Source organism: Octodon degus, unplaced genomic scaffold (genome assembly GCF_000260255.1).
Source record: "Octodon degus isolate 3935 unplaced genomic scaffold, OctDeg1.0 scaffold00043, whole genome shotgun sequence".
Taxonomy (NCBI): Eukaryota; Metazoa; Chordata; class Mammalia; order Rodentia; family Octodontidae; genus Octodon; species Octodon degus.
In genome coordinates, this window is record NW_004524619.1 from 7,273,270 (window position 1) to 7,297,783 (window position 24,514).

The 24,514-nt window shown below is 38.5% G+C and overlaps 1 protein-coding gene across 5 annotated transcripts in view; it reads left to right on the forward strand.

Moving 5' to 3' along the window:
• The window catches only part of Erc2 (ELKS/RAB6-interacting/CAST family member 2), a 1,093,013-nt gene that overhangs the window by 667,138 nt on the left and 401,361 nt on the right, over positions 1 to 24,514 (forward strand). For all 5 annotated transcript variants that reach the window (XR_002821190.1, XM_004631628.2, XM_004631626.2 and 2 more), the window contains one exon: positions 12,998 to 13,158. Coding sequence is in view for 4 of the 5 variants with exons in the window: in XM_004631628.2 (XP_004631685.1) it covers positions 12,998 to 13,158 (161 nt within the window). In the remaining variant the exon portion in view is untranslated. The remainder of the gene's footprint in view (positions 1 to 12,997; positions 13,159 to 24,514) is intronic.

The following is a 24,514-nucleotide window of genomic DNA, read 5'->3' on the forward strand; positions in this document are numbered from 1 at the left end:
GCACTAGGGCCTGTGCCTTTTCATATAAAGTTTAGAATAAGCTTGTCTGTATCTACAATAAAATTTGCCAAGATCTCAATAGTAATTGCATTAAACCTATAGATCATCCTGGGAAAGATTGACATCTTTACTATGTTTAGTCTTCTAACTCATAAACATTTTTTATCTTTCCATTTATTTAAATCATCTTGATCTAAATTTCTTTCATGAGAATTTGGTAATTTTTCAGTGCATAGATCCTCTTCATGTTTTATTAAGTTTATACTTACATGTTTCATTTCTTTGGAATGATTATGAATGGTGTTTAGTTTTAGATTTTGGTTTCAGCCTGCTTATGTAAAGAGAAACACAAATGATTTTTTGTGTGTTTATCTTATATTCTGCAAATATACTGAATTTACTTATTAGTTGTAGGAAGCTTTTGCAGCTTTCTTAGGATTTACTACATAGAAAGTTATACAATCTGCAAATAGGGACAGTTATTTTTTCCTTTCCAATTTTTTTCTTTTTCAATATGTACAATTTTTCATTTATTTTTCTTACCTTATTGCAGTGGCTAGACTTTCAAATATTATGTTAAATAAGAGAGATGAAAGCAATTATTCTTTCCTTGTTCCTGATTTTACAGGGAATGTGTAATAACCCGATTTTTTCATATTCTACAAGCTAAAGACTTTCCACTCTATTTGACATATACATTTGAAAACAATTTTATATTTTTAAATATTTTCATTTAAATATTTTTCATTGAAACAGAAAATACTTTGATTTGTCCATGTTGTTTTATATGATCAGTATTGTAAAGAATGTCACAGTTGGCAGAATTGTAGGATGATCCTCCAGATTCCCCCTCGCTTTGTGTGATCCCTGCATAATGCCCAGGACTATGGCTATGATGAGATATCATATTATGTATGTTATATAGCATAACTGACTTCAAGGAAATGACTATCATTGATAGGATGGACCTGATCACATAAGCTCTTAAAAAGGAGTTAGTTTTTCCTGTAGGAGAGTCACAGCATAAGACGGACTCCCCATAAGGTAAGGGGAATTCTTCATTGCTGGATTTAAAGATTTGAAGAGTTCGAAATGTAGATGACCTTTGTGAGAAGTGACCAGTGAAAAAATAGTGGCCTCAACCCTGCTTTTACAAGGAGCTGAGTTCTGCTCTATCTTCATGGGCTTGAAGAGGATTCTGCGCTCCAGATGTGAATGCAACTTACCAGTATTTTAATTTCAGCTTTATAAGACTCTTAGTGAAGAATCCAATCACACCATGCCTAGACTTCTGATCTACACAACTGTGAGCTTCCATATTTGTAGAGATTTACTGAGTAGTAACAAAAAACTAATACAAAGTTATCCAAGGCATTGAGGAACAGTGCTAGGCTCAAAGCACAGAGCGAACGCTTTATTCCAGTGAAACAAAATCTACCGAAGGTCCATTTCCTAATTTATATTCCTCCATACACTTGTGGGTGCTGGCTGTGTGCCAGAAGTCTTGTTCAGACATAGGACCCTGAGGAAACTGAGCCAGGATCTTTTCTTGCTCTTGAGGAACTCATGGCCCAGGGTCTCTCAGGATAGTCTCCCAAGTCCTCTCAGGATAGTCTCACTGCTTTTGTCCTCAGAAATCAATGATTCTCTCATTACATTTATCCTCAACAATGCACTTCTTTGCAGAGAATAACCACCTGGGATTCATGGTAAATTTTTTTATCATTTCTAAGCTTGAATTACTCATCAATTAAATGTCCTATTTCATTGGGAATATGGGAAGACCACTGGGGTGTGGGAAACTGTATTAATCAAATCAGAGGCAATGATTAGTTTCTACAGTGTAGTTCCTTTTCTTCTGCTCTTTCCCAGCATCTCTCCCACAATTATGTATTGCTCACCTGCCATATATTTAAGAAGACATGGTACCAAGAGCGAAGAAAGAAGAAATGCAAATGTGTATTAAACTTTGTGTTTAAGGAGTGAGGTGATAGATACTGAAGCCACTACTTATTGCTCAAGAGAGATATGACCATATTTCAAGAATACAGAGTGATCAGATTTGTAGTCAGGCTTGATTTGTGTTGATGGAAATTTGTCATCATTAACAAGTATCTCCTTCAGAGCCAAGCCAGCAGGAGAATCGAAGACCTCAAAGGAGACCTGTTGCATTCTTGCTTTTTGGAGCTGCCTCAGTACAGTAAAGAAAGTAGGTTAGTTTGAGAATAACCACCCTGACCCCTTGAATGGGAATAAAAAAACCTTGGTGATAAAGCTGGCTGAGTGACATCAACAATTGATTCTGATTTTCCAGGGTATGGCTACTTATTTTGAGTGTTTTAGAAAGAAAGTGATCAAATCAGCAGTGTTAAATAAGTGCAAAAAACACTCAAGCAACTGACCACACTACCTTTTCAAAACACGGGAACATTATTAGGAAAAAAAAGGTGAAATAAGCAGCATGCATATGCATCGTAGGGCAGGGTGGAGCGGCCAGGAATTGCTGTTGGCGGCTTATGAATCACTGCCACATAGATACTTCCTCATGAACTTGAATTCCGATCAGCATTAACCCTTTTACGGCCAGCTGTCCAGGCAAAGAAGTGTAGCTGCTTTAAGATGTTTTTGGCTACGGGTAGTTGTCCCCTTAACTGCCACCAGGGGGCCCTATTCTGTTCTCCAGGTGTACGCTACTTCCTTCCTTGGAAAGTATGGTCTTTATGAATAATATGTCCATAGATATAGAAGTATTTCCTATACAGACCTTACCCATTAGAATTTTTAAAAAACATTATACTTATTTTTACCAATAACATATGTGTGCAAATAAGTACAAGAAACACTAAAAGATTACATGAGATCCTTAAGAGTAGAAACAACTTGTATAGTTTGATACATTTCCTTCTAGATTTTTCTAAGAATATACATTAAAAACTCCATACATAGTTAGAATTGTATTGTATTTGCTATTTGCTAACCTGTTTTTTCACTACACATTTGATGACCATTTTTCTTTAATATTAAATCTTTATACTTGATGTTTAATGTCTGGCCAACATCTCAACAATTAGGCGTCTGTAATTCATTATCTGTTTTCTCTGCAACATTTTTTCACATGCACACATCCCCTATAATTTAACTCATTTCTTTGGAAGGTATGTATGTATGTGTGGTAAACATCAGAGAAAGTTGAAAAATACAGTGCATGTTTCTTTTTTTTTTTTTCAATCAGCTGAAGGGTTTAATAAACACAGACCTCCCTTCCCCCTGAGGGGGACATATTTCTGAAATGTTAAAAAAAAAAAAAAAGAAATTTCAATCATATGTTGTAATTAATCGTCTTCTTCTAGCCTGAAAACTAAATGACATTTAAACTCTGACCCTTGTTGATGACATTTACAGGTGACTGTGTAACTCAGGTTGCCCTCACAAGGACCCAGCAGCTGCATTTAGCATCCACATCCTACAGATTGGGAAGCTGGTGTACCTAGGAATCCCTTTTCCCAAATCTCACACCCTGTGGGTGGCTGGGGTCTAATTAGAGCCTGAGCCTCAGACTTCAGTACCCATACTCTCTCCTGTCCTCTGTTCCCTTCACTGCTCCTGAAGAGTGCCCAAAATCTGGTTATAGACAGAGCTACTATTTCCATGTAGAGCTACAACATTATACAGTGCAGAAAGCCTCCCAGTGATTGAAAATTTAGGTATAGTGCAGACACCCAGAGACAGCCCTACATATTGTTCTCTCACAGAGGGTCAACTGGCTGAGAGCAACCTAGGTTGAGTGGTATTTGAGGCCTTTTGCAGAGGAAGTTACACATTTGGACACATTTGATGGAATCTGTGAAGTCAGATGTATGTATTTTTGCATTGTTCATGTATCTTTTATTATGATATGGAACTTTATTAATTGACTTGGGAGGTGATAGAATTTTTAATGTAGTAAAAAAAAAAAAAAACAGAGCTTGAACCACACCATTTTTTTTTTTTTTTGAGGTGGTTATTCTCATGCAGTAGGATTGGAAGTCACATGTTCAAGTGAAGATATCAGATTCTGACACATCCATGAGGAGAGAAACAATTATAAATATAACCTCGAGGGTTGTCAGGTCCAGGTGAAGAGCAACCCAGGGATTTTCAGTTTCAACCTTTTCCAAAAGGTGTCATTCTAAGGCAGTGGAGGGAAGGGAGGGAGGAAAAGATAGAAATCTCAGATAAGAGTAATTGGAAAAATAAGATTAGTGGTCTTTGTTTTTAACAGATGCTTTGGCTTAGAGCATCACTGAGAAGTGGCTGCCACTGAGAAGGGAGAGTTCAAGTGTTTATCTTCACCTTCTGATTTCAGGGTGACTTTCTGAACCTGGTGTGGAGTGGGTCCAGTCCCACTGATCCTGTGGGACCAATTTGCATTCCGGCATTGCTCTAACCTGGGATACAGGGATCTTACTGGCTCAGTACTCTGGTGCAGAATGAAAACTACCATCCTCTCGCCCTTAGAAGAGAACAAAGACAGCAAACCGTGCTGGATGCTAGTGCAGGAGAACTAGCATGTTTTGGGGATATAACTTTAAAAATTCCAAATCATTAACACAAAACTGACATAATTTAAGGGGGAAAGATTTTTTTTCAGCAAAATATTTGAAGATCAGCTCACTCTAAGCAACCTCTTTAAAGCACAGGAAGCTGCCACGCGTCTGGGAGTGGCCTGCAGGATGTGGAAAGGCACTCTTGGCAGATAACTGAGAGACAAGCTGCTTCTCAAATATTTAGTTAAACAACACACATGCGTGTGCAGGTTTAAACGACACATGTTAATGATTTAAGGTCTTTAACAGGTCTTTTTATTTTATTGTTTTAAGGCTCCGTTGTTCACTTTAAAAGATCCAAGTTTCTCTGGCCTTGTATGCAAGCACTAGAGTCTTTAGAAATCCACTTAATGGCTTCATTATTCTTAGAGCGTGCAGAATTATGAATTATTAAAACACCATCGAATAGCTTTGGTACCTTAGCCATTTTATTTATTTTATATAAATAAATATGTATTTGTATTTTTTAGTAAGGGACTCATAGTGATCCACCTGTGTTCAGCCTCCCACAGAGCTGGGATTACAGGGGTGTGCCACCATTTCCAGTCTCAATCTTCATCTCAGTGCGCCTGGGGGCGGGGCTAGTATGGCAGGCCCAACATTGAACCACCCGCCCCTGCGTCTGCCTAAGCAGGTGCTTTAATCCGCTGAGCTATTTGGCCGGCTCCTCCTTAACCATTTTAAAAGAAGTTTTATGATCAGCAACATAAAATGACTAATACAGTGAAAAATGTCACATAATTCAAGAGAAGTTTTTTGTTTTTTTAAAGTGAATAAGCCAGATCAACATCTAGATTGAAGAAATCTTCAAATGTTACATTCTAGATATGTAACACCAAGTCAATATGACTTTTAAATACGATCTTATCGATCTTATCTTTTCTAGATAGAGGATCACAATTTTCTCCTGGTCTGTATTTGAAGAGCTTTTATAAAGTTATTTTATTTTATTAATAATTTTATTGAGAAACAAATAGCAATGAGACAGTTTCAAAACCAATTAGTAGGGGGCCTGCCCCTTAGCTCAGTTCTTTAAGTTACTGCTTCAACAAAGCTGTCAGGCTCAGGTTGCTGTGGTTCGAGCCCCACAACTCAAGCCAGCCAAACCTGCCCTGAAGGCATTCGGAGCCAAAAAAAAAAATTCCTCATTCCATTTTGGGGCCGGGGAGATTGCTCAGTGGAATAAGCACTTCCCTGGCAAGCGCAAGGGCTGGAGTTCAATCCCAAGTTCCACAAAAAAAAAAAAAAAAAAATTAGTAGGAGAGTTTTAGTAATTAATACCTTGCATATTGGTATCTTCTTAGTGGTTATTCATAGTACAAGATGCTGACATGATGTGAAATTATTTTAAATGTAAGTTAGTATTCTGGAAGAATTTTGAGGTTGCTATGAATCCTATTTTCACTGGGAATAACATTTTAGTAATTACCTTTTATCCTCTGAATATATTATTACCTGTTGAATTGCTAATAGATGTACTTCTTTTAAAAAAGGCATATGTTGTGTTAAATGTTGGCAAATGGTTTGGTATCCTGCCTGACTCCCTACTTACTGGCTTAGAATCATTGGGAGTCTCTAAGTAACATTTAATTAGAGAACAGGACCACAGGCGCTCGCCTAATTCAGGTTGTCACCTCCTCTTCACCCCCTTTACTCCCCTTTACCTGTGAGCTCAGCCTCAAGGCCTAGGACAGGATTGACTGCCATTGTAACTTTTTGTATCAGTGAGTAACTTTTTGCATCACTGGGGACTTAAAAAAATTACAACTGTGATTAAGTAATTGTGTTTCATCCCATGTTTCCTTGTCAAATCAGTTCTCTCCTGAGGTTGGATCTGTGTCCATTATGTAGCAGAGTGCCTGGGACCTGGGAGGTGCCCAGTGAGGTGGTAGAATGAAGCAAGGAAAAGGTGCATCTCTCCCAGGCTCTAAGCCAGAGCGTGAAGAATGCAAAACAACACTAAAAGTGATTTGCTTCTGCTCTAGGGGAGAACCTGGGCATTTCCAGTATACTAATAGAAAGGTGATGGGTCCCTGGGTGCTCCTGGAAGCCACTGGGGTGGCACTGAGTCTTGGTGCCGCCATCCTTCCAGGAACCATAATGAGTGTCCTTGCTTCAGGCTCTAGGTGAGTCTGAGCAGAGTATTTCAGAGCTGTGTCATCATATTTTTCTTTTGTCTGTTGTAGGAGGGTTTATTGACTACTTACAGTCCTTCTGTGTCAGCTGCTAAATGGTCTTCCAATAAAGATAGAAACATAGTCCTTCCCACTGAGGGAATTATCATGCAGTGTGGCAGCTAGCCCAGGCTCTGCTCACAGCGGGTATGGCCAGGCAGGTAGCATGGGTAGAGGCAGTGTGGCTTGGAACTGCCCTGCATCAAACACTTGCAGAGTATTTGGCAGAGAGGTACTTTACATAGATGATCTCACTCTGTGCTCACATCTACCCTGCGTGAGAGCTTTTGTCCCTGCTCTGTGTGTTAGAAGCTGATAACATGCACAGTTCCCAGGCTTGGCTGCATTTTGCAATGACCTGGATAGTTTTTTGTTTTCATTTTGTTTTCCTGGGACAGAGTTTCACTGTGTAGCACATGCTGGGCTCACATTCATATTGCTTCTCCTGCATTTAGCCTCTTGAGAGTTGGGATGATAAACATATACCATCACCCCCAGCTCACCTGGGTCTTTAATGAAATATAGATGCCTACCTTTTATTATAAAATATTTTTGTTCATTTGAGAGGAATGTGATCAGGGTATTATGATTTTTAAAGCTTCCTTAAGGTGATTCTAATGTACAGTGAAGTTTAAGCATTGGATTAAGTTGGAATTATGGACACAGAGATCTTTTAGGTAGAAGGAAACCTTGAGTGTTTTCTAAGCTTCAGCCCTTCATCACTGCCCAAGAGGCAAGAGACCAGCCATAGACAGAGCCTTGAAGTCTGGACAGTTTCAGCAAGCAGAGAAAAGAGTACAGGGCAGCAGCACAAGAGGGAGGGAAGGAGGGAGGAAGAGAGAGAGAGAGTTAGTTAGTTGTTTGTTTATGTATATCTATGTGTGGTAAATGATGCCAACTGCAAAATTTTGAATTCAGTAGCAAGCAAAAATTAGATTAAATTTTGACTAGGGACTGCATTAATAAGAACTGATGTTTCTGTGACTCCAGGTTCTAGGTATTATTCTCATAGCTTCACACAGTTTAGCCCAATTATCCTCAAAAAAAATTTGAATGAGTTCTGTTATTATCCACACTTCCCATGCAAGGAACTTGAGGCTAAAATGTTTCAGAACTCACTCAGAGTTACACAGTTGGTAAGTGGTGGCCTGGCTCCTAAATTGTGTTTCTAACCACTATCTTGTGCTATCTTTTGTACTATTTTCATCTTTGGTAGTCTCTAAGGTAAGAGCTTCACATTCATGACTTAATGTCATGGTTGCGATGATACTTTAAGAAAGGTTACAAGCATGCACCATAATGCCCAGATAATTTTTTTTTTTAGTAGAAGGAAGAGACAAATTAATGACTTAACATAAATGACTGAGAAAATTCAGGCTGTTGGACCACAGTGGTGGCTGTGCTAACATGTGACAGGTTAGGAGAGTGGGGGAAGGTTCAGCATTGTATTTTTAATGAGGTGCACATGGATTAGGAGTTGACATTTGATCTTCCTCAACTTAAAGTAATGTGAAGACATCCAGATAGAAGCAATTAGGAGGTACATATAAAAGAGGTCAAGTGACCAAAAGGAGACAGGAGAACTCTCACATTGAGGTGAGAGTTGTGGTGATAGACCCCAGTCTATTTCCTGAGGATCTGTGTGGATAAGGAAATGTGTTCAGGCCAGAGTCACATGGGGAGGACACAGATATGGATTATAGGGAGATGAGAAACATGCAAAAGAAAAAGGAAAATGGGGCTCTGGTATCACAGATCTTTGGATTGTTATACAAAATACTGAGTGAATTACTGAGTGATTTATAAACAACTGAAATATATTTCTTACTGTTCTGGTGGCTGGAAAGTCCATGACTAACTTCTGGAGCGGACCCTCTTTCAGGTTCAAGACTGCTGATTTCTTGCTTTGTGCTCATGTGATGGAAGGAGAAACAGACTTTCTTGTACTTCTTTTATAAAGGCACTGATCTTATTCATGAAGTCTCTTCCTTCACAACTTAATCGCCTCTCAAGTTGCCCATTTGTTAATGCCAGCATGTTGGGGACTTAGACTTCAACATAGGGGTTTTGGGGAGGCCAAAGCATTCAGATGATAGCTGTTTTGATTTGTATTTGGATGTCCTCCCAAAGCCTCAAGCACTCGTAGGTGGGGCTTTTGGGAGGTGGATGGATTATAGGGTGTGTGAATATGGATTCAGGTTGTGTGTAAGTGAAAGTAGCCCACTGATTGGTTTAACTTAGTGTGAATAATGGGAAGGCATACTCTGGGTGTGGGTGATGCCAGACAATGAGCTTGTACTCTGAATGGAATAAAAGGGAGAGGAAGGTTTGCTGCTGGCTTCTTCCTGCCTGCCATGCGAAGGAGTGTTTCTCCTCTATGGTGCCCTTCTGCCATGCCACCCTACCTTTGAGCCAGCTGGCTGTACACTGAAACCTCTATAAAACTCAGCTATAATAAACCTTCTCTCTTTTAACTTTGGGTATTGAAAATTTTGTCCCAACAAGCAAGTAATTAAGACAATTACGTTAAGAAAAGCATCAGTTTTAGAAAACTGGGGAGTGGGAAGAGCCCATGCTCTTTAACCAGTACTTCCAAAAGAGTATTTAATAACAGAGGAGATTGGGCCTGTTCAGTATGGTATGGTTGTAGACAAGAGTATTTAATAACAAAGGGAGAATGTTGATGGTACCTTAGCTGTTGATAAAAATATGTTTATATGTATATATTCATATATAATATCTCAGTTGTGTACCTATAGATAGTGACAGAGAAATTATAAAAATTGTTTATGATGTTTATTTCTAGGTGATGGAGTTTTAGAGGTCTCAACTAAATTTGGTGTTATTCAATCTTAAGAAAAATTTGTGAAATTTTATACCATAGCTTTCAGATCTAGTATAATAAGAGCACTGTATTCTTATTGGAAAAAAACATTTTCTTGAACTAAGTTAGAAAAAGAAATTCTTAGGGGCTGCATCTTCCACTTAGTGTACACGTACATATTTAATAGACATGGTGCCCCTGCTTAGTGAGTGATGAGGAAGGTGAAGCTGAGAGATGAAGAAACTTGTCTCAGTAATATAGTTGTAAATGCTACTATGGTACTAAGCTGATGTTCCCGAAAACACAAACTACATTTATATAGCCAGTTAAAATGTTACTTTAATGCAGCAACAGAGAAATTTGTAGGTGTGTTTATGTTATGCATGGTGCACATTGACATTTGGGAAGAGGGAATTACCAGTGGTCTTCAAGAGTAGGTTTTCATGGCATAGAAGGAATAACAAGTGATTTTCTCTTGATGAGAGAGGGCTGATGACAGGAAGTGGAATTTGGTACAGAGCACTGATAAGAGGTTGTGTGTTTGCCAGTCAGGATGGGTCAGGTTACACTGAGAGAACAAATCCCTTGTCAATAGGATAGCACAGCAAAGGTCAATATCTTGCTTATGTGACAGAGGTTGGCCTTGGAATTTATTATCAGCAGTCAAAAAAGTATAATTTGAAACATGTTGTGACAGTCATGATGGCCAGGAAAGAGAAAGCTTGGAGTTGAATCCAATCATGTACATGCTTCTACCTGGAAATGACGGGAATTTTATTGGCCAAAGCTATGTCAAACACAAAGGGAGACAAGTGGTCCTGCCATATATACAGAAAGAGGAGGAATTAAACATGGGAGCCACCCTAAAAGTCACCACACTGAGGAAAATATTCTGTGATTTTTGTTGCTGTTGTGCTATAGACATAACCTAGGTCCTTGCACATGCTAGATGACTGCTCTACCATGGAAGTGTACCCCTATTCTTTTTTGCATTTGTTAAAAAATTAATCATTTATTCATTCATTTATTTGGTACAGGGTCTTGCTATGCAGCTTGGACTTGTAGTGATGCTCCTGTCTCAGCCACCCTAGCACTGGGATTATAGATGTGTACCACCACTCCTAGTTTTGATGGCTAGCATGGTATGCCTGGAATTCCAGGGCTGGCGTGGCATGCAGTATTAGGGATCGAACCTGAGTCCTTGCGCTTGCCAGGCAGGTGCTTAGACCTCAGAGCTATATTCGCAGCCCTCCTTCTTGCTTCTAATGCTCCTGTTGCTTCACTAAAGAATATGGTTTGTAGAATTTGAAAACATTAAACATGGGAGGAAAAACAGGCATTGTCTAAAAAATTGAAACTCTGAGAGCTATCAGTGTCCCCATGTAGTCCAGCATGTTCAACGCTTCCCCTTCAGGGACACAGGGATTAGAAAATGTTGGAAGCCTTGGTCCACAACTCTGTATCAAAATTCTGGTTCTAGGGTGTTGTTAATGCCAGTACCACCTGATATGGAGCCAAAGGCATATCCATCAGGTAAAATATCTTCTCAGTGTTCAGGTTTCTTTCTGTGCTTATTGCTGAAACAACTGTATGTTGTGACTCTAAGTCTAAAATATAGTTCTTTAAAGTTTGGGTACTGTAGAACTAGGTGGCATTTACACCAACCAGTCTGGTGGCAAGTAAACTGAGACTTTAAAGCCAGTTGGGTAGTTCAGTGTCTGTTGACCACAAAAAACTCATCAGCTAGTGAGAGAGAGAGCTCTGCTGCAAATCTCTGAAACTTCCCTCCCTTTTCTGAAATCTATAGTGTGTTTGACATAACAAGCAATTTGTGGCAGGAAGTCGGGTCAAGAGGGTACAGGTCATCCCATGTGGAGGGCCAGGCAGATTAACTGAGTTGGTCTGTAGAATGACCATGATACTTTTTGAACACTTTTCTTGCATCCTAACAAATAGGGAAAAAAAGAAAACTCAAAATTCTGACTTGGCTTCATAGTGCATTGCTTTGTAGAACTTCTAAGGCATATTTATAATGTTCTATAAAATTATATAAGAAACATAAATTGTGATTGCTTTTTAAATTTTCTGTATTTATAAAATTAAAAATGGTGCTATTCTATAGTTAAACAGATTTTTTTTTTTTACTTTCATAGGTTTATCCTCTATTACTTGCTTTTTAAACTGTTTTTAGTTTCAGCTTTGATTTAAATTTCATGGTCATTGAATTTCTTCTTTTTATCAGCACAAAATAGAGGGTTTTCTGAATCTTAAAAGCATGTAATTTACTTTGGAAATGAACTATAATGCTTATTCTGAATAAATTCCATGTAAAACTGCAGCAGTGGTGCAGAAAGTTCTTATGAATTGGAACTTAACATGTCATTGACACATTTTGAGAGACGCTCTGTTGACTTTAGTGATGGATGAGTCTGTACTGCCAAGTTTAGCTAGAAGAGGTGGCTTGGAAACCAAAACATCAGCTCTGGAATCTAGAAACTGCCTGGTACCATGATCTTTGAATCATCAGGTTAGATATAGCCTGCACAGGGGATGGAATTTTAACAGTTTTCTCCATGGAAGTCTATGGAACCAAACCATAAACACCAACCCTTTTTGTCATGTATTGGCTTTTAAAAGACCCCAGTGGCTTGAAGAGGGTAAGGGCTTGCTTTGGGGCTCCCAGCTTCAATTTTTTGGAATCTGGCTAGAATCCCTGTATACTTGATAGTCTGGCTTATTTCTATGGTGTATTAGCACTCTATAAAAGTTACATGTCATTTATTTCAAGTTTAGAACCCTCTCAAACTTCAGGGGCAAACCAAATGCTAACTTTTTGTGGCTGGAATTCTGTTTACCTTTGGCCAAATCTGGCTTCCTGAATATGAGTCATGGAGGTGAGGTGAGAGGGGTGTCTGAGGCCCCACGGACATCAAATGGCTTGGACCAAACTTGGCTTTGGTTGGTTAAAACATGAATGAATCTGAAACACGTTGATTAACTTCCTGTCAAAGTACTCTGGAGCCTACACACAAAAGTATAGTGTGCCAGGAAAAATGTGTTTTGAGTGTTACCTTTCTCTAAGTGTGAGGAAGTTATCAGGGATTTCCTCTGCCAAACAAGGTTGAAACTGGGTCAACCCACTCAACCTCCACTTCTAGTAACTACGTTAAGTAGTTTCTGTAAAGGTTGTGGAGTAATCCAATTGAATGTGGATCTTGGAAAAGTTTTGACATTTTTTTGTGTTTGAAACACTTATTTTTAATCAGTGACAAAGAAAGAACTGGGCTCAGAGAACAGTGCCTAGTTCAAGGATACCTGTGGTTCCTTTGTATTTGTCAGAACACAGGCTAGGAAAGAATGTCTTGTATTTGAATGAAGGGGAAATCACACACAGAGCTCCATGTACCTTTCAGATAGAAGAGCTGATGAATGCATTGGAGAAGACCAGACAGGAGTTAGACGCCACCAAAGCGCGCCTTGCCTCCACACAGCAGTCCCTGGCTGAAAAGGAAGCACACTTGGCCAACCTGCGGATAGAGAGACGGAAACAGCTGGAGGAAATCCTGGAGATGAAGTGAGTACCCAGTTGTGTTTTCCTTGCCTGTCTTTAAGGATAGGAAAGTGGTGGGGGGGGGGTAAATAAAAACTCAGAGAAAAAATAATTAGGCTAACACTTTGTCTAGTCATTTCTGAGACTGTGTTTCTTAGTAAGTTGTAGTTTTGGTGTCTCATGTTGTGAATTCTTCACATATTATTTTGTAATATCCAGCATAAGATTTTGTGTGTCTGCAGTTTTGGGACAGCCCTGGCATTCATAGATGTGTTGTAAAGGTCTTGAGTCAGCCAAGAGACAAAAGCCTTGTTAAGTACAATGGTAATTCAAGTGTTGTTTCAGGGTTAAGTGGAAACTTTCCTGAGGAGGTATTTCCTAATAGTGACTGTAACTATGCTAATTACATGCTTTTCACTTGTGTACAATGCCTGTGTTGTGTTGGCTTTTCTAGTCTCAAGGTTGGCACCTCTCTGTTTAGAAAGAAGAAGCTGATTTTCTTAGGTCCATTAAAAATAAGTGTGAAATCCCCGCCTACTTTCACACCCACACGGGGTGGAGGGAAGAGTTTGGGTAGGTCCCAGGATGAAACCAATTGCTTTTCATTGACTTAATCCATAAAGTGGAGGAGCTTGGAAATGCTTCTTCCTGTGGTCCTGTAGTGTACCCCCTACATCTCTTTCCTCTTTCACTCTCACAGTGAAATGTTGTTATCATGTAGAACATAAGAAAGAGTATTCCTGAAAGATTTTAGTAATAATCAGTTGAGATATATTTGTTTCTAAAGAACTAGTCAAGATACAGTGTATTTTAAAATGAAATATTCACTAAGATATCATTTAAATCCAAATTGCTTCCAGGATGGGGGAAACATAGCTAATTAGTGCATCTTAAATCTGTGACACAGACTTTGAAATTGGTGACTAGGTACAGAAGAGTGACTTTATAGTGACCCAGCAATTCTTACACATGGTCAACATTAAATCCAAAAAGCTTAGATTATGGAAAATATGGAATGAAATATTTTGAAGGATTTAATAGTGAGGAAAAAGTTCTTATGCCTCATCAACTGCCTCAGTTTCTCTAAGACCAAAGAATAAATGGGTTTTAAAATCATATAACCTAATATTTTTCCTAATGAAACATGATATAATGAAAACAGATATTATTATACTCAGTTTAGAGGAGAGGGAACTGGGACTCAAAGATTCAAATAATTTGTTTAAGCCTCCTGGCCAGGATTAAAACTCAAGTCTTCCATCCCAGGCTCCCTTTCTACTGCTTCACTTTTCTGAGGGAGCTTTTGTGAATTTCATAGATCTGAAACTTTTGTCTGACTCATAGCAAAAATGTTGCTACCTTTAGCATTGCCAGGCATGCAGCAGGTGCTCAGTAACTGCTGAAGGAATAAGTAGATCGAATTCTAGAGATTGAATTTTGTGTAGCTGTTGAGAAGAAAAATATTCCCAGCTTCTGTGGCATTACCATCTTGATCAATAGTTTATTAACAATATTCAGTAACCATATTCATAATTGACAATAAATGAACAGTGATTCTATCAGCGTTCTGTTTCATTCACATGTATGTTGAGTGTACCTTAGTTGTTCTCATTGTTTTCCAGCTATTGCTAGGTTACCTTTGAAACTCCTAAAGTGATATATTATGACCTTATAAAAAAATTTCCATGACTTCTTATTTATCCAAAGAGAATATTCTTTCAAAGTTTTAAGATAACAAGTAAAGGGTGATGTATGCTGGTTTGGGAGTTGTCAGACTTGGTAATTGCATGACTTCTAGTAAATGCCGTATAAATTTATATCATTGACCCTCCAGTTTCCTCTTATAATCACTTGCATGGGTGGTTGTAGGAAGTGGACTTCACTGAGGTCTTGGCACACAGAAAATGATACATGTGTGTAAATGGCTCTATCAGCCAATGAAAATATGGCATTTGTTCAATAGACTTTGTGAAGAGTGCCATTTATCTAAAATTTTTGATGTATTTTTTTTCTAAAACATGTAAACCTTTTCGATGTGTATGTTTTCCTACTTAATTTCATGATTTCATATAACACCTAACTAAGACCTTTTTTGGTGAATTGCCACAGTATTGCTGAAGTGCTTAATATGCTGTCACTACAAAATAAATATGAAATTCCTCTGTTAATTCTTTAAAAGTAACAAAGCGTGGCTTCATTAAGCCAAATGTGGACTCATTCATTATTTAGCTGGCCCAGAAGCCAAATTTGTGGATGCCTTGCTTATACCTATGGAGGACACAAATGAGGGTAAGTGTGCTACCTGAAGTACCCCAGTAGGTTCATCACCCTCTTAACCTGTTCAAGTCAACCAATGATTATATTGATCATAATTCTTGAGCTGAACTGATGTATTGGTTCCTTGACATGAATTGCATCATAATAAGTTAGTGGAAGCAACCTAATGTATATTATCGCTTTAAATTGTTATTTCCAATTTCTACCAAGACTTCTTTGGTCATTTATCTGGCACCCATCATGTAAGTATATCTTCAGTGAGGTCTACTAGCATCCAAATTCTGGTAGGAAAAGAGAGGCTGTTCAGTGTTAGAGGGCAACAGGTAAGGCTGTGTGAAGAGAAAGGTAACATAATCTCATTACCCATAATCTCATTAAGAGGAGGAAATGTGAAGAAGCAATGTGAAAAAGATCCACTCACGATCATAGCATATAAAAATAGACATTTATAATATTTTGGCATATACTTTTACAAATGTTTCTTTTTCTTAATAAAAGATTGTTCTTTCATGTTTCATAAGTCTCATTGCTTTTGCTTTTTAGGTTTTTTTTTTTTTTTTTTCATTGTGGCCTCACTGTGCAGCCCAGGCTGGCCTTGAACTCAGAGCGATGCTCTGCCTCAGCCTCCCAATTGCTGGTATTGCAGATGTGGGCCACAATGCCCAACAGTTCTAAAGTTTTTCGTTTTTTTTTTTTTAATTTTTATTATTTTGGCGGAACCGGGGATTGAACTCAGGCCCTTGAACTTGCCAGGGAAGCGCTCATTCCACTGAGCCATCTCCCCGGCCCTCCTTTTGCTTTTTGAATATGAATAGCTTTCATGTTACAAATATAGAATTGTATCACAGTATTTTTAATTTCTCAGTATGCTGTCATATAAGTTTACCCATTAACAAATATCTTAGTTCTTTTGTTTTACTAATGCAAAGAATGTTTTCAAAAATTTTCCTGTTTATTTTTTATTAATTTAATTTTAAGTAATCATAGGCTGTAAGAAATAGTACAGAAAATATTCTTATAAGCTTCACCCATTTTTGACATTATTAAAATCTTATATAATGGTATTGTGCTAGGACATTGATAATGGTACAGTCTGTCAAGGTTGCCCAGATTTCTCGTGTGTGTGTGTGTGTGTTGCAGTTTTATCACAACTATTTGGATTTGTTCAGCTGCCTCTAAAGTCAGATATAGATTTGATCCATAATCACAGAGTCTCTCTAGTGCAATCTTTTGATAGCTGCAAGCATTCCTGATTGTTTCAGTTTTACCTTCATCTTATGTTACATTACCTTGGGACATGGGCCACATGTCCACAGGTGCTACATTTTCCATTCTTTGGTAGACAGAGAACTGAGTATTTTATATTTAGATTGAATGTAGAGAAAATATTGTAATATTCTGCTAATTTAGTTTGCCATGAGATTTTCTTTTACTTGCAGTATTGTTTCTCTTTAGGTTACCTGTTGAGAGCTTGTCACATAGTAAGGATCCAGTAAGCAGATTTTATTTTATTTTATTTATTTATTTTTTTTTTTAACCAGGGATTGAACTCAGGCCCTTGCGCTTATTCTGCTGAGCTATCTCCCTGCCTCTCCTTTTTTTCCACTAAGCATTTAAGGAATAAAAAGATGAGTTACTTAAAAATTCCTAACTATTCACTGGGTATCTACTACATGGCAGGCCTTGTCCTAGCAAAATGACCCTTAACCTTGTCAAGCTTGAAATTTTAGTAAAATGAATGAAGGAAATGAATGAGCAAATAGTTAGATGAAAGTGTAGTTTCTTATATAACTAAAGAGGTTTGAGACTCCATTTAGAACGCCATTTCTAAGCTAAGGGCCCTCTTGGTTACTGGCAGAAAAGGACATGGACAGAAGGCATACCTCCCCATTGTCTGAAAACCCTTTTAGCCAGTGAGGCCAGGTTCATTCTAAAGGAGAGATTCTGAGTTTATTTCATGTTCTATTCTTTTCTCCAACATTTCCTTGTTCAGTTTTCTTTTTATTTATTGGTATTCCAACTGCTAGTTATTATTCCTACACTGAAAGGAACAGTTCCCAAGCATATATTTTCATAGATACATAATATTTGCTCTTCTTTGTGTATAAAATTATTCCTTTTCTTAAAAAAATTCTCACAGTGAATGGTTCATCTTTGTTAAATTTGCCTGTTTTTAAAAGGAGTTTTGTTAAAAATAGGAAGACCATAATTCTGTATGTTTAGTTTTATTAATACTGGTTAATAAGCTTACATTCCAGGAACCAAAGCTGTATTATTTAATTTGTGGCAGGAAAATTTGATATGTGTGGCTAAAGGGGATGAGGACCATGAGATACAGACTTAAAATCTATCCGGGTGCATTTTCTGGGACAGTTTAAACTATGAGGCTGACAGGCAACCTAGCAGTTTACTTAGTATTCAATGCTGAGTATAATAAGGATCTTAATAACTTCCTAATAGCTACATAATTTGATTTATGTCATAGACTTTTTGTGGTGATTTTCTGTGCTTGTGTTATATAAAACTTTTAAGCAGGCCCCTACATTTTTAACTGATTTGATGATGTCATGCAATCCATCTTAATTTACTGGGTATTATTGGATTTTAGACATCTTCTCCAGATAACTTCACAAGGCTTTGTATACACTGGGTTATTTTAGGACATTTACAGTGAGGCAAGGCAGCAGCTCATTCTAAGGCATTATCCTGTGGGGCCCTTTGATCTGGGCTCCTTTTTGAGAGAGCCACTCATTAGGTAAGTACTCTTCAAAGGAAAGGCACCGTGCAGAAAATGATAAAATCAATTTGTTCTTTACTTCATGCCAGCATGAGAAAAGACAAATTACATTTCTTTAGGGAGGAATCCTAAGTGCCTGGCAATTTGCACAGGATAAATGGAGCCCGGGAGAGGAGTTTTGGAGGCAACTATTACTTAAATTGATAAATTCAGTTATGGGAGCTAGGAAATTTGTACTGTTTTGCAGAGATCTTATGGGAATGGGATGAGGTTATGCACTTTAAAGAAAAAATTTTAAGCCATAAAAGACTGCAGTTATATATTGTTACAATTAATATGTTAGATATACTCAATTATAGTGAACATACACTCACCATACCTTCAAATTACAATTTCACTTTAGTCAGTTTTTTTCTTGTGCAGCAGCATGAGTCTTTCACTGACTAATGTCTTATTTACAAAAAATTTGACTAATCTGGTTTTTAAAATATTCTGCACTATGGTCCTGTATCCTGTATTGTCCTACTCTAATTCCATTTACTACCTTCTCAGTTCCAAATGATATTTGAGTTATTGGGAACACTGGTGAAGACTGTTGCAGTTCCTCAAGTTACCTGCAGTGATTGCAGACAAGTGGTAAGAAGGGGAAATGTGACAGTTGTTCATTCAAAAGTTCATATGGAATGAACTTTTTGTGGCCACAGAAATGCGCAGTTGCTTATTGCTCATGGGTTTTGTTTTCTTGTGTTACGTTTGAAACATTTGATTAAAGCTTATAGCAGAAGCCAAAACATTTGTATACAAAACTTATAGTGGGTAAATAAAACATAATTGCAAAGAATAACTTTAGAACGGTGGAATGTTCTAGCTAGCTTCCAATGCAAAAAACAAAAAGTCCTACATTCCATGAACTCAAATAGCACTGCAGTCATCAGATATCCAAGCTCTTGTCTGGATGCTTTGCCATTCTTAGCATTCAGCTTCTCCCACATGTTGCAAGGCTGTTGCTTCAGTTCCAACTGTCCAATCTGTGTTGCAGCAGAAAAGGAGGAAAAAGAAAGGAATCTGCCTATTCCTTAAGTTGCACATACCATCGATAGACATCTGAGCCATTTAACAGATCATATAATAAATAGTTGTTGAGCATCTGTTTTATACAAGGACTGGTCTAAGCCCTAAGCACTTATCTAAGGGTTGTTTTAAGTGATCAGAAAGGATCCTCCTGTTTGAGCAGCTTATATTCTAAAAATGCCAGATCTAGTGTAGAAGAAGGGGCCTGCTGGCCATAGTTTTAACTCATGTGGTCACATTTAACTTCAAAACAGATGGAGAAATGCAGTCCTTAGGTAAGTAGCACTATGCCAGTGAACACTTGAGGAATGTGGTGCCATTGTAGGAAAGGAAACAGTATTGGGAGCAATTGGTCTTTCACAAATGGAAAAAAAAATGAAGTCAACCAGTATTTTATCTCACACATCATTATTTTGCAACTATACCTGCAGAGAGGGCATTCCTAACAGACATTCACTCATACACAGGTGTATCTAGTGGATATTTGAGATTATTTCTAGAGACCATGCTTGGCAAAATATAGGAGTCCCTTAATGGTCAAGTGGGTTGAGGGATACCTGAAAATGTCATTCTCAGTATAGCTGATGGATGAGGATTGTTAGCTCTAGAGAAAGCCAAGAAGATAGATGCTTCTTCCAACAATGAAAAGAGTAGCATGTAGGAAAAAAGTGGACTGATTTGTGCTGCCTATGGTCTGTGGGAGGAAACCTTTCATTCAGTGTGAAAGAACTTCATAGCAATAGGAGCCCTCTTCTTACCTGTTGCAGATGAATTTCCATCCAAGGTCAGGAAGGACACAAAATGATCTCTAGGACTCCTTGCAGTGCAATGTAGAATTCTATCCATCATTCCACTAATTAAATGATGTGGAGCATGGATAAAACTTAGCAATTTCTGATAAGTCCTTTGTTCTTTATTCTTTTCTTGGAGGAACTCTTATTTGAATACAGAATCATCTGCCAGATGTCAAAATTATGAATGACAATAGAATTTCCCTATATTTTGTTCATATTCCCTTCTTCATTCAAGTAACTTTTGATATGAAACATGTGAACCAGAAATGTGTTCTTCCAATTATGATAGGGAATGAACTGAAATGTATTAACTTGCATGTCAGATAGTCCTTTACCATCCCTGCCAGGAGGAATGTGCTCTTTGTGGTTAAGATGTCTTTGGACCGGCCATTAAACGGGCCTAGGCATAGGTAATGTTCAGTCCACACAGGCCTTGATAATGGGATTAACCTACCAGTGAACATTTATTAAGTGTTTCCTGAATGTTAGGCATGGGCTAAGTGCCTCACATGCATATTGCTCCTCCCTTCTACAAGGTGGGAGTGTGATAGCTCCAGTCCTGTGGATGTAAACGCTGAGGCTGCAATAGCTGAAAGTCAGAAACAGCACATCTGTAGCCCATGATCTGAAGCACTGAGTACTGTCTTCCAATGAGGAACTCGCAGTGTCATCATAAGAATTTCAAGTCTAGGAATAGGGAGAGTGATTTAATTAATTCGTAGCAGCAGGGCAGAGAGGTACTTCTTCTCGCCTACCTCAGAGAACAAGGCAGGAGGTTGGGCAGTGGAGGAGCAAGGAGCTGTAAGAGAACCAGTTGGAGGAAGCCTATGAAGTTGGTTTCCTTATCTTAAAACAAAATAAGGGACATAAATGTCTTTCAGCCAAAGACATGTAGGATATATATATATATATATATATATATATATATATATATAATTAATGAAAAGTGACAGTCAAAAGCCCTTGGTCTGGTGTTTTTAATTGAAATATAAACATGTTTGAGCTAGAGAAGTATAGGCTTTCAGCACAAATAATCATAATCAGCAGTTAAATAATTTAATGTTGTGAATTGTAGATCTTAAGTAATTCCAAGTGTCATAATTTGTGTTATCTCTGTCCTTACAGCAGCCATGGTGGCTAGCAAGGGTCATCTATTAAAAATGGGGAAGAGAAATGAGGGACTTCCAGCCTCCTGAAACATGGAAGGTCGAAGGGGAGCTGTGGCCCTTTCTTCCAAGCCAAGAGCAGCATCATGTTGCAGGATATCCAGGGAATATCTGGTCTGATACTGTAAGAGAAGTTGCCAGTTTTAACTCCTTAAGGATAGGAAGAGGCAGCCACATCACACACAGGGAGGAAACAAGGGACCAGACAGTGCAGTGGATTCACACACCCAGTGCTAAATCAAGGACCTTTTGGGACAGTGAGGGAGGCTCTCAGGACTTGAATCAAAGCTTGAATCTGCAAGTTATAATCTATGTGTGTATATATAAATACATATGCACATATATTTTTGTGTTTATTTATAAGTATAGCCAAGTCAACTTTATCTCACTGTCTCTGAACAGGGCACTGAACTCAGCCATTCTCTAAAGTTACAGCTATTCATTTGGGATGGTTTTGCCCCTCAGGGTAACATTTAAAACATTTGGCAGGGACATTTTCAGTTGTCACCATCAGAGGAAAGTTGCTACTGAAATCTAGCAAGTAAAGACCAGGGATGCTGCTGAGCATCTTGGAATGCATAGGAAAGTCCCTAACACCAAAAGTTACCCAGATCAAAGTGCCAGTGAAATTGAGAAATCCATACTCAGCTTCCCCTCTTTATACTAATGTTTCTCTCAGTAAGGAAGAAACTCTGGTATGATCTCCCCTCTGGCTTAACTTCGACTTCTTGTCCAAGGAGACTCATTCTGGATGTGTCTTCCCTACTCAGGATTCTAATCAGACAGAGAGGTGGCTCAGGGGCTTTTTGTGTAGAAGATTTTGACTTCTTTTCTCTGGCCATCTCTTGGGCTCATAGCCCATCTCGCCCTGTTTTTGTCTTATGAGACAAAAACCCTAGCTGACATCATCAAGACCTGTTCCATTAATGTCTGCTTCTTAGCAGACCATACTATAGTGTCTGGTACCATAATTCCAGCATTTTTCCCCCTGTGGCTTTCTTTGGCCCTCTTTCCCCAACTATAGAGTAAGGATGTAAAATTGGACAGTTCTCAAGGGTAAGGCTAACCCTCTACATTGCTGCATGATCATGAGAATCTCTTTTTCTCCACTTTTGTCTCTTTTCCATTTGTTTATTCCTTTGCGACATCCCTCTGGGTGAACAGGTCCTTTCTGGGGAAACATTTTGGCAATGATTACTTAAAGCCAAAGAGATAAAAGTGAGAATGCTAGAAATGTGGAGAATATATGGCATAGCAGAGCCAGTGGCCATAAAAGAACAGACTGCCAGATAGGTGCCATATACCTGAGGGCAAGCCTTGGAGAAAATTCCAGTGTGTAGGGTTTCTTTGCCTTTCTTTGCAGAGGAAAAATGTGATCTACATAAGGCTGGACCCTAGAACCCTAGGAATATACAGTATATCTTGAAAAATCTACATCTCATTGGAAGGGGGTATCACAAAAGGCCCCAAGTCAATGAAATCCTATAGGTTTGAAGAGATGGACAGCATCAAAATGGGGAAGGCTTTGAATATGTTTGCTCCCTGATAAGCATTTAATGAATATTTATGAAAGAAAATGGGGGGAACTATCTGCTCGGCTCCCCTCCTGTTCCTCTCTTGGGCAGGAGCTTTCTTTCTCTCAATAAATATATTCTGCTCATAAAAAAAAAGAAAGTGAATGAAAAGAAACCTTAATAAAGCATAGTAGTGTTGAATACAATATGTTTCCATCCAGTTACCTGTTCCTCTTTTCTCCCTTCCTCTTCTATCCCCACCTCCCTTCTAATCAGTCTCCTATTTCTTCTTTTTTCCTTGCTTCTTTCTCCTTTCTCCATACCTTTCACTCTTATTTGTATGAAGATTTTCATTCCCCTTGATTCCCTGCTTCTGTTCTAGTGTCCTACAAAGTGGTTTCCGAATTTTCTTGATATGATAAGTTTCCTTACTAGATTCTGTTGGGCAGAAAGCAGAGTAAACATGTGGAAAGGAGAGATCTCAAGAGGGCAGGGGAAAAAGCGTTTGGGAGCAGAGTCATGGCTGGCTCTCGCCATTATGTCTGGGGTATGAGCCATATTTGAGCGAGACCTCTAAGTTCTCTAGGGACAAAGCAATAGAGATTTGCAGCTGGAGGCCACATTGACCATCAAGTATGGCTTTTGTTCACTAGTCATAGAATTTGGGAACTACCAGACTGTGAAAATTAAAATGCAGTGTTTGGCTTGATTTTTGGATTAAACCAATATTCCAGGGGTCTTAATTTGAATTTGCAGGAGTCCGAGACCAATTTTGAAAATCAGTTGTTTCCTCACACCCACTATTTCACTTGCTTGAAGAGTTTGACAGGACACACTGCAGCTAGGTTCAGCATGCACTTATTGATAACACTTAAATTGATGTCTTTTTGCTGTGTTGTAAAATTGGTATTTGTGTGTTCAGTTCATTGACCCCTGAACTTTGACCTTTTCTTTTCCTAGCTCTGCACTGTGCTTTCTTGGAAAATGTTCCTTCTCATGTATCTCCAAGGCATCTGTGAGCTAGTACTTTATCATAAGGTCAACCAGGTCTGGGCCAGCCCTGTGGTTCTTCTCTCCTCTCCCCTGCCCCATTGTTCTCATTATTGCTTGTGGGCTGTGTTGCTGGGGTTCCCCTGCTGACTCTCATTGTTTGACCAGAAGAACACTGCAGGAGATGGGAGGGTAGAAGGAGAACAAGGCTAGGTTCTTCCTTCATGTTACTTTTGGGCTCTGTCCCTGGTGGTAAGGGCTTTTCTCCTGAACTGTAGGCCCCCTTTACCACCCCTTTTCAATTCATGGTTCCCACTCTTCCTGAGGTTATCTCTTTCTTGACCCCTGCAGCCTGACACATAGTGCTGCCTGCACAGTGCCACTATTTACTGATTGCTTCAGCATCTCTTCTCTGTTTCATTAACCCTGCTCCCACCTCTGCTTCTGGATACCCTTTATTGAAGTCTTCTCACTGGAGCCATCAATGGTGAAGTCTGTTAACTGCAGGATGCAGAATAGCACAGTGGGTTGGCCCTGAGTGCTGTGGTCAGGTATGCAAGAATTGCTAGATGATTTCTAAAAGTTTTGTTTCAAAATGTTAATGTTTCCTGTATTAAATAATTTTTTAAAATTTTTTTCTCACAATACTTCGTAATTATTTTATTTTTCCACATACTTTTATTGATAAATAAATAGCAAGGAGAAAGTTTCAAATCAAATTGATAGGGCAGTTTCAATAATTAGCACATTGCATACATTCCTCCTAGTGGTTAATTGCTGTACAAGATGCGGACATGATATCCTATTTACAAACACCATTAGAACAAATCA